The sequence below is a fragment of the Dermacentor albipictus genome, chromosome 4 (assembly GCF_038994185.2).
Source record: "Dermacentor albipictus isolate Rhodes 1998 colony chromosome 4, USDA_Dalb.pri_finalv2, whole genome shotgun sequence".
In the NCBI taxonomy this organism is placed as follows: domain Eukaryota; kingdom Metazoa; phylum Arthropoda; class Arachnida; order Ixodida; family Ixodidae; genus Dermacentor; species Dermacentor albipictus.
The window spans coordinates 72,526,381-72,539,763 of NC_091824.1; the positions used below are offsets into that span (position 1 = coordinate 72,526,381).

Below are 13,383 nucleotides of genomic sequence, written 5' to 3' on the forward strand. Positions count from 1 at the left end.
TGTGCTTTCGAACGTTATTCCTTCGTGCTATATAAGCCAGCTTTTCTTGATTATCGCTGCAGATGACGTGCCCTTTGTCGCCTCTGGATTGCGTGAGACGCCTTCATGAATCCTCGCACTCGACGCTTCGTGTCCGCTTTATTTTTAGGCATTCTTAAAAAAACACCAGGTTAGTTCCGGCTCTTGAATCTTGTTCTCTGCGACATGTTTCATCATGGCCTGCAGTCACGGCAAAGATAAAGGAGTTCAGTTGACATTTTCATTGTGACTGTCCTCTCTAGGGTGCCTTGCAGATTTCAAAACCTCGTGAATACTATGAAACAGCCGCATTCTGCAAAAAAACATTTGAAGTATTGTATTCTGCGATTTTGATTTTCTCTGTTTTGTATCGCTTTTCTGTCATACATTATACAAGCATCGACTTCACTAATTTTGAAGACTGTTGATATTGAGGAATAATAATATATAATACTTGGGGTTTTACGTGCCAAAACCGCTTTCTGATTATGAGGCACGCCGTAGTGCAGGACTCCGGAAATTTTGACCACCTGGGGTTCTTTAACGTGCACCTAAATCTAAGCACTCGGGTGTTTTCGCATTTCGCCCCCATCGAAATGCGGCCGCCGTGTCCGGGATTCGATCCCGCGACCTCGTGCTCAGCAACCCAACACCATAGCCACTGAGCAACCACGGCGGGTGTTGATATTGAGGAGTCCACCGCAATGTTTTTGATCCTGTCGTGGAGGCAGCCAATCTCTCAAGTTCCGCAGGAGAACGATGATGTTATCCGCACCTTCTAACGTCACATCAGTTGTCATGTTTTGATCTCCAAGCCTCATTCGTGAGACCTACATCCAACACACACCCTGCGACCTTGTAGGGTGTGTGTTCGCATCGAAAGCTAAAACAATGATGAGAATAATTACGCTTAAAGCCTGTTGCGCTAATCCGGAAATACTTCCAATAACACTTCTGCTCCAAATTCAAATATAATGTGTGACGTTCTAGTCCGCTGCGTTGTGGCTTTAGGTATCAGCATGTCGTCATGCAGCGGATACACTTCTTAAAATATTTTGCACAGTGTTCTTTTCATCAGGGATATTTTTGAAGTGGTTGAATATGTACTTTCCAGGTAGCTAGAGATAAAATGTTGCATGCTCTTATAGCTGATGTTTCTGTTGAGAGTTCTTCCAGCGTGTCACATTCTTTGAGCATGATAAAACTAACGGACAATTTGAAAAATTTTAGCTCGTTCTGCTGCTGCACACTTTACATCATATTTAAGATGCTAGAGATGTGGTTAAAATAAAGTTTTAACGGAAATAATTATTGGCGCAAGAAGGGAATATAGTCTTTAGGGCGCTCACTTACGACGCGAGTAGTCTTCGAGTAAATTGACGCAATAAAACATCATTTTGCCCTGGTTGGCAACCCAGAACTATCGTAGTGTCTAAGGATGCAATGAAAAACAAGATGCATATGGTAATCATTTGAGCAGTGTCAACATTCAGCATGGTTCAAGTGGCGAGTCGATCCTGGGATGTTCTCTTCGGCGACATTGCGGTGATTCTTTCCCTGAACATAAATCGAAGTGATTTGTTCCTACGAAGTCAAGAAACGGGACAAATGAGTGACGTTTTTCGGCTTCTTGTTCTTCATTGGAAAGAAATATGTTCGCGTCAACTTCAAAAGTCCCAAATGTTATCGGTATTTCACCTCCTCCGTCTTCTTCTTAGCATCTTTGAACGTTTACTTGATAATCGATGTATACAGTCAAGGTGCTATGGTCTGAAATATCGCGGTCTCCTTTTTCCTCTTCAATATCTTGACTAGAGCCGGGTGACGGGAAAGTGAATGTGCAAATTAGGTCACATACAGCTGAAGCTGTATAATTATTTCGGCCATCAAGTCAGGAGCGTTACCCTGATATCTCTCGATTTGTTCAAAGCGAATGCTTTCTATGGGTAGAAAGATAATCATTTTGTTAAAGTAGCACATGCATTAGCGGTTCTTTGCATATTGTGCTCTACAACCCACAGAACAAGTGAATGTTCCTTTCGATGAGTGATAATAGGCGCGAAAACCCGCTAAACCCCTCAGCGTACTGGACCTTACGGCCTGTGGAATGCTTGACTAAAAACTTTAAAATATGGCCGTTAATTAAATTCCATAAAAGCAGGTCTCGCCACGAACGGCACACATAATATGAACTTGTACTTGTGCCATGAAAACTCACGGTATAGATGTCGTCGAGATATGCAATCATCGCCATATCATCCCTCGTACTTTCCAAGAGTCCAAGACCGTTGATGGTGCCGAATCCATGCAGCTTGTTTGGTCTCAGCGCAGTCTGAATATTGGCTGTACTGGTCACGAAATCTTGAGTGTTTATTAAATCCTGGAACCATGCTGCGTTTGGCGGCTGGATGGGAATATGAAATAGGAACCTGCGCCCTGCGGTGCCACCACTGAGAAATGCGTATGACTCATCTGCATTGCAGAGAAGCAAAAAGAACATACATAAGTGCGGGCGATGTATACTGGACTATCTGTTCAGTCAGTAAGGATTATACACCGCTGCCATGGGGGCTTAACTACGCGCGAGCAGACGTCAAAGGCTACGACGTCAATGCAAGATGGCACATCTTCAAAACAGCGTCACCACCGGCATTAGCTTTTATCTCTTTTCTGGCCCTGTGTAAAGCTATGGTGTTGGTTTGCTAAGCACGAGGTCACGGGATCAAGTCCCGGCCACGGCAGCCGCATTTCGATGTGGGCAAAATTCGAAAACACTCCGTGAACGTAGATTTAGGCACACTTTAAAGAATCCGAGGTGGGAGACAGAAATCCGATGAGCACGATTTTTCCTAGTCAAAGGAACCCAAGAAACAATCGCACGTACAACCACACAGGAGAAATTAAGCGGCGTACCTTATTGGAATAAAGAACTCATACATAAGTGGAAATTGGATGAAAAAACTGACCGCAGGTGGCATAGCAGCCCACGTCCTCGCACGATGCATGCGGTGCTCTTCCCATTTCAGCTACCGCAGGGCTGTTTTGCCATTCACTTTCTGGGGTACTTACGTTTGTGTACTAGAACTAACCCTGTGAGTGTTGCCAGCGCCATCACTCACAGCTTCGATGGCGATTACGGAACATCCTTTCTGCTGCATCCTTTCTGTCTACGTGCGCGTTTGGGCGAAGGAAACCGATGAAAAAACAAAAGCTACCCCAAGGCATCAAAGCTGCCGGATTCGAGACTCTCGCTATAGAATGCACAAGAAGAAAGGAAACCGAGCGGCCCGTTTTTATTAGTCATATCAAAAAACGCCAAGAAAGAATTGCGCCAAGGAAGGCATCAGAGAAGTGAACTGCACTTCCAAATCGCAAAAGACAATGATAAATAAATGGAAATGAAACTGGATGAAAAAACAACAGGCCGCAGTTGGGATAGTCCCTATAGATAAATATAAATGCCCCTGATAGTGGAGGGGAAAACCGCGACACGGTAACTGAACTGGTAAGAGCATAGCCCGTGTAATGCGAACACGTGGGTTTGTATCCCAATGGCGGCCAATTGCTTTTCCGACCGTATTCATTTCAAATTGGTTATGATTGCTTGATTTCAACCAAGAACTGCTCTTGATTTCCCCAGCCTGTCCTCGGTGTCATTGCTTGTGTTACTTACGATCTATATATGTGCATATATATGTATGCGAAATCGCTCAACTCCAGCGCGGATGTTTCGTAAAATGCTCACAGGAGCACCTGCTTGGCATGATATTTGATGTGCCTCTTGTCGGCTATAATGTTGTGGTGCGCCGAGTTCGCTTTGCACTCGAAGTGCCTTGCCCAACAAGGTGATAGCGGAGCCTGTTAAAGCAGTTGCAGGACAACGCATTCCGATAATTTGTTTTTGTATAAAACAAAACTTATCACAATTATCTCCTCTCTAGACTTGAAAATCGCCATGGTCACAGGATGGCCAGCCGCAGGACAATACTTAAGGGATTAAAATAACTTCAAGGGAGCCTGATGCCTGTCAAACCCTATGCTGAAAGATACGGCTCATCAGCATTTAAAGTCATGGAAAGTTAGCTTTTAGGGTGAAAGCAGTATTATTAATAGTAATTTCCTCCCTAGGGCTGCGGCCTTCGACAGCGAGCAGTATTACTGTAAGATTCTCCAATGTGTACAAAGTGCGCGGAAGAAAACCTGTTTTGCTTCATTACCACAGGGATTTTCTTCAGCAGAGACAACGACCGCCAATATACTGCACATCGCGCCACGCACATTTGGCGGGTGCACATCCGCCTTACAATTATGACACCACTCCAAGCGACCACGGTTTGTTCCGATAACTAAGAAAGTTCCTGGGAGAGTACCACTTCGTTAGCGACAATGGGGCTAAGCAAGGCGGCACGTTCATGGCTCGGACGCAAATACACTATTTTCGTGCTGCTAGCATTCCTCAAAGCAAAAAAATAATTGCAGTTTTGTCCGAAAGGTGAGGCATTGACTGCACTGACAGCACTGCAGAATACGCACGTGCATAGATCCTCCCGGGTAGCATCGGTAAGTCCAGGATGATGTAGTCGCAAAACATGGGACTAGGCACCAGTTGTTTCGCCACATCAGAACGTGTCTTTCCGACACCGAAGAGAGTTGGAGACAGCAAGTGACACACCACGAAAGGCTTCCCTGAAAGAAACCACAAACAAATAGCGGCAAAATATATTTCATTCTCTGTCAATCGGCAAAGTGGAGAACTTGCCGTGGTGAATGAAAATCAAATATGTCCCGCACCCCCTCATCCCGTCAAAAAAATTCTAGATACCGTTTCAATTTACAGCCAACGTCAGCCTACATGAAACAGTGATGACGGGATACCTAGCAAAGCATTCTCAATGACACTCGATCAATCCTGTTTGGATAAGAAAAATTACTACAGCCTTAACACACCTTGTTGGTATCTACATACAGCGAAACTTTGTATATATGCGTAGAGAGGGCTTAACTGTACTAAATTCAAGGGTTTTACAAGCATCACCCAAGATTTGATTATGAGGCACGTGGTGGTGGGGGCCTTCGTAATAATTTTGAACACCAGGGGGATCTTTAGCGTGCCCCTAATGCAAAGGCGTGTTTGCATTTGGCCGCCATCAAAATGCGGCCACCGCGGCCCGGATTTGATCGCGCGACCCCGTGCTTAGCAGCGCAGCACCGCAACCGGTAAGCCTCCGCTGCGGGTCTTGCGTAAAGAGGGATGAAACTCGTATTACCTCTCGTGGTATTGCAATATCGTTTGAAGGTCATGCCAAAGGCCTTTGCCCAAACAGCACTATTCACGTTACAAGCTGGACAAACACAGGCCCTTCCTATTTATTTATTTATTTATGTATTTATTTATTTATTTATTTATTTATTTATTTATTTATTTATTTATTATACCCTTAGGGCACACAATTCACCAAAAAGGGGGATGTTTGCATAATACCCACAAGAAAAATATACAAATTAAGGCAGAGGAATACAACTACCAGATAAATAAACCTGCGATAAAGATTGTTAGTCGCACAACTTAAATGTTGTTTTAGACAAAGCAACACAACTAAACAAAATAAAAGAAACTTCTGAATGGGACAGATATGAGAAGACCAAAAAATATTCACATCATGCCGTCGAGTGACCTGCTGAAAACATAAGTGTCTGTATGGCTGTCTAAAGAGTCAGGTATGTGGTTGCAGTCATGGCATGCTTTAGAAACAAAGGACTGGAAATAAGAGACAATGCTGTCTACTCGGATTCACGTGCTTTCGCGCTCCCATGTTACGCAATGTGACGCACGCGGCGACCATCCCAAAGAGTTAGTGCATGTTGGGACGATAAAAGTGTTGGGCTCGTTGTGCCCTAAAGGTTAGAGCAGCAGGCTACGTGCTGTAAGAGTTCGGGTTGGGCATATCAAAAGGGGTAGACTGGCCCATGCCGTCTTCCGATTTATCCACGCTAAGGATGTTGTTGAAGCGAGGAACATTTTGTCATCGAGAAGGAGGAGTACTGGGTTTATTTACAGTATCTACATGAAGAGTGGAGAGCATTGCATCTCATCAGTCTAGCATGTCTAAAGTGGAGCATATTGAGAAGCCGAAAACATCCGTTTAAGTCCTCTCCATGCTCCCCAAATTCCGAGGCCATTTAACTCTGCCGTTCCATTGAAGCATCCGAAGTCGTCAAAGATCCGCGTTTCGGGAGAGGTTTCCACAATCACTCGCGCACCTTTTTTTAAATAAGCACACAGAATGCAGGGGAGCTTCGTAGACAGGCATTCTGACGCTTGACTGAAACTGGCGCGTCTTGGTTCCTGGGATGAATCAGCACTAAGCTGGAGAGCCCGTAAAACGACCACTGCGGTTACCGGAGTCGGTGAGAAAACGCCTTACAGCACCCTTTTCCAGGAGTTTCTTGCTCCCAGCGTCCGTGACGGCGACAGTGAACCAACGAAAAAATACTCGGTCGACAAGAGAGAGAGAGAGAGAATCAACTTTTGTGCTGAGCCCTTAGTGACGGGTGGTGCGCGCTGGCACCAGATGGGGTGGAACCTTATTCTCAGGTCCCATATGTGTCCAGCAGTTCCTGGCCCCTAGCCGCCAGCGCGAGCTGGGTCGGTAGGTCGGGGCTGGACAACAAGGTCTCCCATCGCTCGGGGGGGTTGGGGCTGGGGAGGGTGGGGTGTAGGGGTGGTGGGGGGTTCTTGAGCTTAGTGCACTCTGCAAGGATGTGTGCTAGAGTGCCTTTTGACCGTCTGCAAAAAGGGCATGAAGTGTCATGCTCTGTTGGGAACATCTTATGCAAGAGCACTGGATTCGCTAGCGACCCCGCTTGCATGCGTCGCACGATCGTTTGCTGAATTCGGTTGAGTTGCGGATGCGGACGGGGAAGCCTACATCTGCCGCTTCTGTACATTTGCGTGATGTCTTTGTAGCTTGTCACGGGGTGCGGTAGCCCTGGCTCGTCCTCGGCCCGGAACGATAGTTCTCGGGCATAGTGGTCGGCGAGTGCGTTGCCTTCCACTTGCGAGTGAGCCGGGACCCACACGAGCTCAACGGCCCGCCCCGGTGATTTGCATTTGTTGAGGATCGCTAGTGCCACGGAAGAGATGTTCCCCTTGCGGTAGCTTGCGTAGGCGGTCTGGGAGTCTGTGACAACGGTCCTCACTCCCGGTTGTGCGAGCGCGAGGGCCAGGGCCACTTCTTCTGCTTCGGCTGTATTCGTCGTCCGTATCGACGCTCCTGTGACAAGTTTATCGATGGTGGTGACGACCGCCGTTGCTCTGGTTCCGTGCTTGGGAAGTGAGGCGTCCGCGTAGAGGACCTCGGGGTCCTCTTCCAGCTGTCGAGCCAGTGCCTTGGCCCGCGCAGAGCGTCTCTCGTTGTTCCTTCCCGGCTGCATGTTCCGGGGGAGGGGCTTGGTCTTAATAATGTCTCTCCACGTTGTGGGGAGCGGCTCCGTTGTCGGTAGCTGTTCAATTTGCCATCCTATCTTGCGTAGGAGGGCCCGACCGTGCTCTGTCCGGCTCAGCCTTACCCTCTGGTGGGATAGGTGTGCTTCCACCAGCTCTTCCACCGTGTTGTGGGCACCCATTTCCAGCAGCTTCTGCGTTGACGAGTAGACTGGGATGCCCATGGCGAGTTTTACTGCTTTCCTTATCGTCGTGTTCAGCGTTTCGCGGTTCACCTTCGCAAGCTGGAGGTACGGGGCGGAGTACGTTACGCGTGACACGACGAATGCCTGCACCAGGCGCAGTGCGTCTTCTTCTTTGATTCCTCTGTTCCGGTTGGTGACTCTCCGGATCATGCTGAGGACTTGCTCGGATGTGGTCTTGATTTTGTTGACGGCTGCGTGCGCCTTGCCGTCGCTGCGCAACAGCAGGCCCAGTATCCGGATCTGCTGCGTTGGTTTGATCTCTGTGCCATCGATGGTGATGATTATGTTTGGCGGCGGCTCTTTCTTTGGTCTTCCGGGCTGTACCATGAGCAGCTCCGATTTCTGTGGAGCGCAGCTCAGGCCACAGGTCCTGGCATACTCGTGGACGGTCGTTGCCGCTCTCTGCAGGGCTTCCTCCGCCCAGGCATCGGAACCCGCGCGGTTCGTCCACACCGTTATATCGTCGGCATAGAACGCGTGGTCCACGCCCTCGATCTGATTGAGTAGTTCGGGCAGGGGCAGGAGTGCTAGGTTGAAAAGCAGAGGCGACAGGACAGACCCCTGTGGGGTAGCCCTGTCTCCGAGCTCCACAGGCTCTGACCGTTCATTTCCTATCCGGATAGTTGTTGCTCTATTGGTTAGGAAATCTTTGATATAACCGTAGGTCTTGCGGCCACACCCCGTCTTGCGCAGGTTCTCGAGCACGCTGGCGTGGGACACGTTGTCAAAGGCCCCTTTGAGGTCCAAAGCCAGTATACCCCGGGGCGCGTGCCTCGTTGCTTTTTTAATCACCAATTCGTGTAATTGGATCAAGACGTCTTGGGTGCTCAGGTGCTGGCGGAATCCATACATGGTCGCCGGCATCTGATTTGTCTCGTCCAGGTGTGCTTGAAGTCTTCTGAGAACCATGCGTTCCATGACCTTGCCCACACAGGACGTGAGCGAGATGGGGCGCATGTTCTCGATGGTCAGAGGTTTGCCGGGTTTAGGTATGAACCGTACCTCGGCCTCTTTCCATTCTGCGGGCAACTTCGAGCTTTCCCAGGTTCTGTCTCACTCTGCTTTCGCAACAGGTCTCTCCGAGGGGGACGCATTGTCAGCTTCACGAAGCGATTCATCGCAGTGGTGCAGGAGAGACTAGAAGGCCACTACCCCCGCTGGCAGATCGTAACAGGGCCTGGGTACCGAGATTCGATTCCATCGTCGGATGCGTAATAAAGTGATTTCTTTTTAAGTATGAGCTATTTTGGATGATAACAGCACCAAACAACAGCGGTTAGAAAAATCTGGGAGTGCTCGCAGGAATGCTTGGCTCTAAAAATAATTGTCAACACGTATTCTTTTGTGGAGTTAGCGCTTCTGGAATTTACTGCTGAGTGCTAGGATAAGACAAATCAAGAAGAAAAATACGTGCACTAGTTATTGCCTGGAGATCAGCATTGCTGTGCTCGTCTCGTTCCATATTCTGCCATGGGGGTGACAAGCAATTCACCGCCGTTCTCACTCTGATTCTTGTAAGGCACCGTACAAGTTAGCGCAGTTTGCTATGACATCTTCTAGCAAGCAGCAAGAATAACCCGAAAGGTGTCGATTTAGTGTAACCTCACTTGTGCTTGTTAAGACATAGATGATCATTAAAACACCAAGGCAGGAGAGCTCCTTGAACGTTCCTCTCTGATCGCTATGTGGAATGTTCATCTACGCATCAACATGTGCGCTGCCGTTGAATCAATAATGGCAAACCAACTAGCCAACCATATCTGCTGAGCGAGTTTCAAATGGGTATAATGAGAATGATAAGAGTATACTATTGTAATGTTGAAACAATTATTGGCCATTTATTAGAGCTGAGTCTTCCTTTGTATATCGGAATGCTGTGTAGTTTCACATTTTCTTCCACACTTACTGCTTTCTCTTTCATATGTTCATGTGATTGAATATAGAACCAGTATGCGGTCTAAATTTGGGTGATGCGTAAAGGGCATGTCATTTTTCTGCGGTTTACTGCCGTTTGCGATGTAACTAATATTTTTTTGTTTTTGAACACAAGTATTTGCAAGTGGATTTGTATGCATAGGTTTATGTGTACATGAAAAATTATTGTTCATCTTGTTTTTCTCAATGCCTGTAAGAGGCTTCCGCTGTGGCCAAACAAGGGACCCGCCGACTCTGTCGTGCTTCTCAGACAGTAGCTTATAATATGCGGTGGCTCTTTCCTTGTTATCATTTCAGTTATCAGTTTAATTGTAATGAACTTACATTCAATTCAACATTCCTGCTCGGCGCTGGCCTGTACACTAATTACCCCGGAAGTTCTATGTCTGCGCATATATATCACTAGAGGGAGGCTATTTGGTCACTGCAATGTTGCCGTCTCGTATCGGAAAATTATGGATATTCGAACTAGCCGGCTTTCTCCGAGAGGATGCAGCGTGTCGCAACCATTACTGCCAGTGCTAAGAATACGCAATCCTATAGTTGAATGCGATAAACAATTACAGTAATGACATGGCGGAAAAAAATTGTGTGTCAGAATTTAGACACTGCAGTTGAATTTTACCCGCGACAAGTTAGAAGCTACAGTGCCACAGAATGTTGTCACCTAGTGTAACGCAACATTTCGCTAGCAACCTATATTTTTTTTCCTTTCCGCTGACTCCATACGACAGAAAAAGCGGCAGAGAATGTTAAGACTGGTTACACGTGGGAATGCGATAATTGTTGTAGTTGCTTTGGTGAAATCTTTTTGCTTAGGTATTCATCTACATGCCATCATCCACTTTGTTGTAAACTTTCACAGCATTCCTTTTGAGACTAGATTTCGGTGGTGTATCTCATTTTATACTCATGATATGATGTCGAGTGTGTCGTCGTTGTTGTTTCCTGTGACGTATGTGGTTCCTAGCCGAGATGGGGCAATGGATAAAAAGAAATGAATGCGCGGCGCGCAGCGATGCATTTCATACTGAAGGAGCATTAGCGCGTGAAAGAAAAGGAAGAGGACCGTGACCCATACACCATTAAAGGTGCTGCATGAGCTTTTGCAAATAGGGAAGACACGATGCCCGTATGTGGACGCCACTGAGAGATTTGAATCGGAAAATTTATTGACGTCTTTTTACCCTTCGCGTCATCGGCCACTTGTGGCACCATGTTAGGGTGATGCCACCGCCGGATTTTATAGAAACAGGGCATATAGTGCTTTCGCTATAAAAATGCTGAGCAAGTACCTTTGTTAAGGTGGATGACGATCGCATATTTTTAACTAAAGATAGAGAGCTGAGACAGGATTTTGAAGACAGGTACGAACATGTTTATTGTTTTGATCACTGGTTATCTTCACGATAGGTAAGCGCACACATTTATTTTTACACATCCGTGCTCATTCTTGTCTACATTCGTTATATTCATTCGTGTTTTCAATTCGTGATATACTGAGACAAAGAATTTGAGGCCGAAGTTACAGCACCGACTGGCAGTAAGCCAGTGCCATCAGCGCCTTCGCAAAGGGGGGGGGGGGGGGGGCAGTATGGGAATGTTGGCATGATTAACGGAAGCGGAGCCAGCTGTGGAAGAAGACGACGACGACGACGAACGCGTGAGCAGGGGCGCAAGCCATTGCTGATTATGATAGTTTTTCTCACACAGATTTGTTGACGGACTCAAAAAATGTGTGGGACCCTATCCATAAACAGCTTCGCTCTAAGAAGAATTTCTATGCTAAAGGGCAATCCGTGTTTACTCACGGATTGCCCTTTTTGAACAATTACAATTATCGATGGCTGGACTGCTCAAACCTTGCAAAAAACCTTGCAGCAGAGAGTATAGGAACTACAAATTTTGTGAAGGCAGCCCCAGTCAATAGAATTGCCTCCCGCGCTAGGTTTAAGCCCTCGTGTATTGCTTAAGGCCGCAAGCCACGGATCGATGGAAGAAATGCGTAAATTAAATGAAGGTTGCCTGCATAATTTTATAAAAGATGTCAAGATTATGTGATAAGTTTTTTTTTCTAAGGCGTGTAAATTAGTTGTAAGTGCTCTATGGCATACATATCTACTTCAAGCAACAAAGGTACATGGGGTATTAGTATCTGCTTATCCGGGCAGAAAGTACAGCAAATTAAGAATAAAAAATTGATGAAGGCGCCATTACTTTAGCTATTCCTTAACAGTTTATTTTAGAAGTGCTTTAGCAGTTTCCTTTAGCATTACTTTAGCAATTTAACTTCGCGTTCGAAGCTACCTGACATGCACTATAATGACTTAACTGAGCGCGACTAATTTCTTAACCACTATGGATACAGCTTCAATTTAGATCTATTTTGTTAGGTTCGCCTTGAACAATTTCTCATGTATCGCAAGATGTTTTACAGTTCTTGTTACCCTGTCATGCATTGACTTGATCAACCTTCCAGCAGCAGTTGTGGCTACCAATACTAACAGACGAATTCAAACACTTAAGCCAATATTTTGTTTTGAAAGAATTTTCTGTACTTCTCATTTGTAACTTCACCTATGTATACATCGTGTGTTCATAGGAATCAAATCATCTCTAGGTTTTGAAGCACTCACTGGCGTTTTGTGTTCAAAAGCTTCAGTAGTTCCATTTTTCTAACTCGCTGCGTTTTTGAACATAACCTTTTGTTTACTGTGCAATATGATGATTTATTATAACGCACTAGGCACAGCCTAGTTGCACTGGCAGTACAAGAATGCTGATCGCTCGCACAGCCGACACAAGAGCGCCTTCTTCGTCTTCCTGTTCACTACAATTGCCCCCGGGAGAGCAGAAGAGCCATCCTGGCGGCATACCGCTTAGGTAGGATGGGGGGTCACGGTACGGCTTAAGTCGGTTTACATGAACCGTATCACGCCCGCGATGCCTAAGGTCGGGTGAAGGCGTCACAGGTTCTAAAACGTATGTAAAAGCGGAGGTACGTTCCATGACGCGCTACGGGCCATCATATCTTGCAAGGAGTTTGGTTGAAAGTCCAGGGCTGTGAGGCGGCACCCACAATCAAACAAGAGAACCAGTAGGGAAAACTGGTGTAAGCGCGCCACTGTCACGCCGCATCTTTTGAAGACCTTGAGCAGCGGTCGTAAGGGTTCGCGCGAACGGCCTATAGTCCTCGGCGTATTTGGCGGCTTCAGACACAGGCGTGCATTCGGAAGCGTCGGGTCGGTATGGGTGCACTGTGTCTATAGTACACGAGGGCCCTCGTCCATACAGCAGAAAAAAGGGCGAAAAGCCAGTGGTAGCTTGCGCGGCCGTATTATAGGCATACGTGACGAACGGCAAAACGGTGTCCCAGTTACTGTGGTTCGAGGCGACGTACATAGTCAACATGTCACCGAGTGTGCGGTTGAACCTCTCTGTCAAGCCGTTCGTTTGCGGGTGGTAGGCTGGAGACATGCAGTCAACGATGCTGCATGCAGTGAGAAGGGCTTGGATTACTTCGGACAAGAAGACACGTCCCCTGTCGCTGAGCAGTTCGCGTGGTGCGCCAAGTCGAAGAACGAAATTCCGCAAGTTGGAAAACGCAACTTCACGCGCAGAGGCTGACGGGAGTGCGGTGGTCTCGGCGTAGTGCGTCAAGTGGTCGACACCTACAATTATCCATCGGTTACCCGAGAAGCTGCAGGGAAGTGGGGCGTATAGGTCTATGCCGACGCGATC

General features: G+C 47.0%; 1 protein-coding gene across 1 annotated transcript in view; it reads right to left on the minus strand.

The window, feature by feature from the left end:
- Positions 1-13,383, minus strand: part of LOC135902080 (uncharacterized) — a 112,352-nt gene that overhangs the window by 75,293 nt on the left and 23,676 nt on the right. The window contains exons 5-6 of the mRNA XM_070537084.1: positions 4,552-4,704; positions 2,237-2,490 (exon numbers count right to left, since the gene is read on the minus strand). Of these exons, the coding sequence (XP_070393185.1) occupies positions 2,237-2,490; positions 4,552-4,704 (407 nt within the window). The remainder of the gene's footprint in view (positions 1-2,236; positions 2,491-4,551; positions 4,705-13,383) is intronic.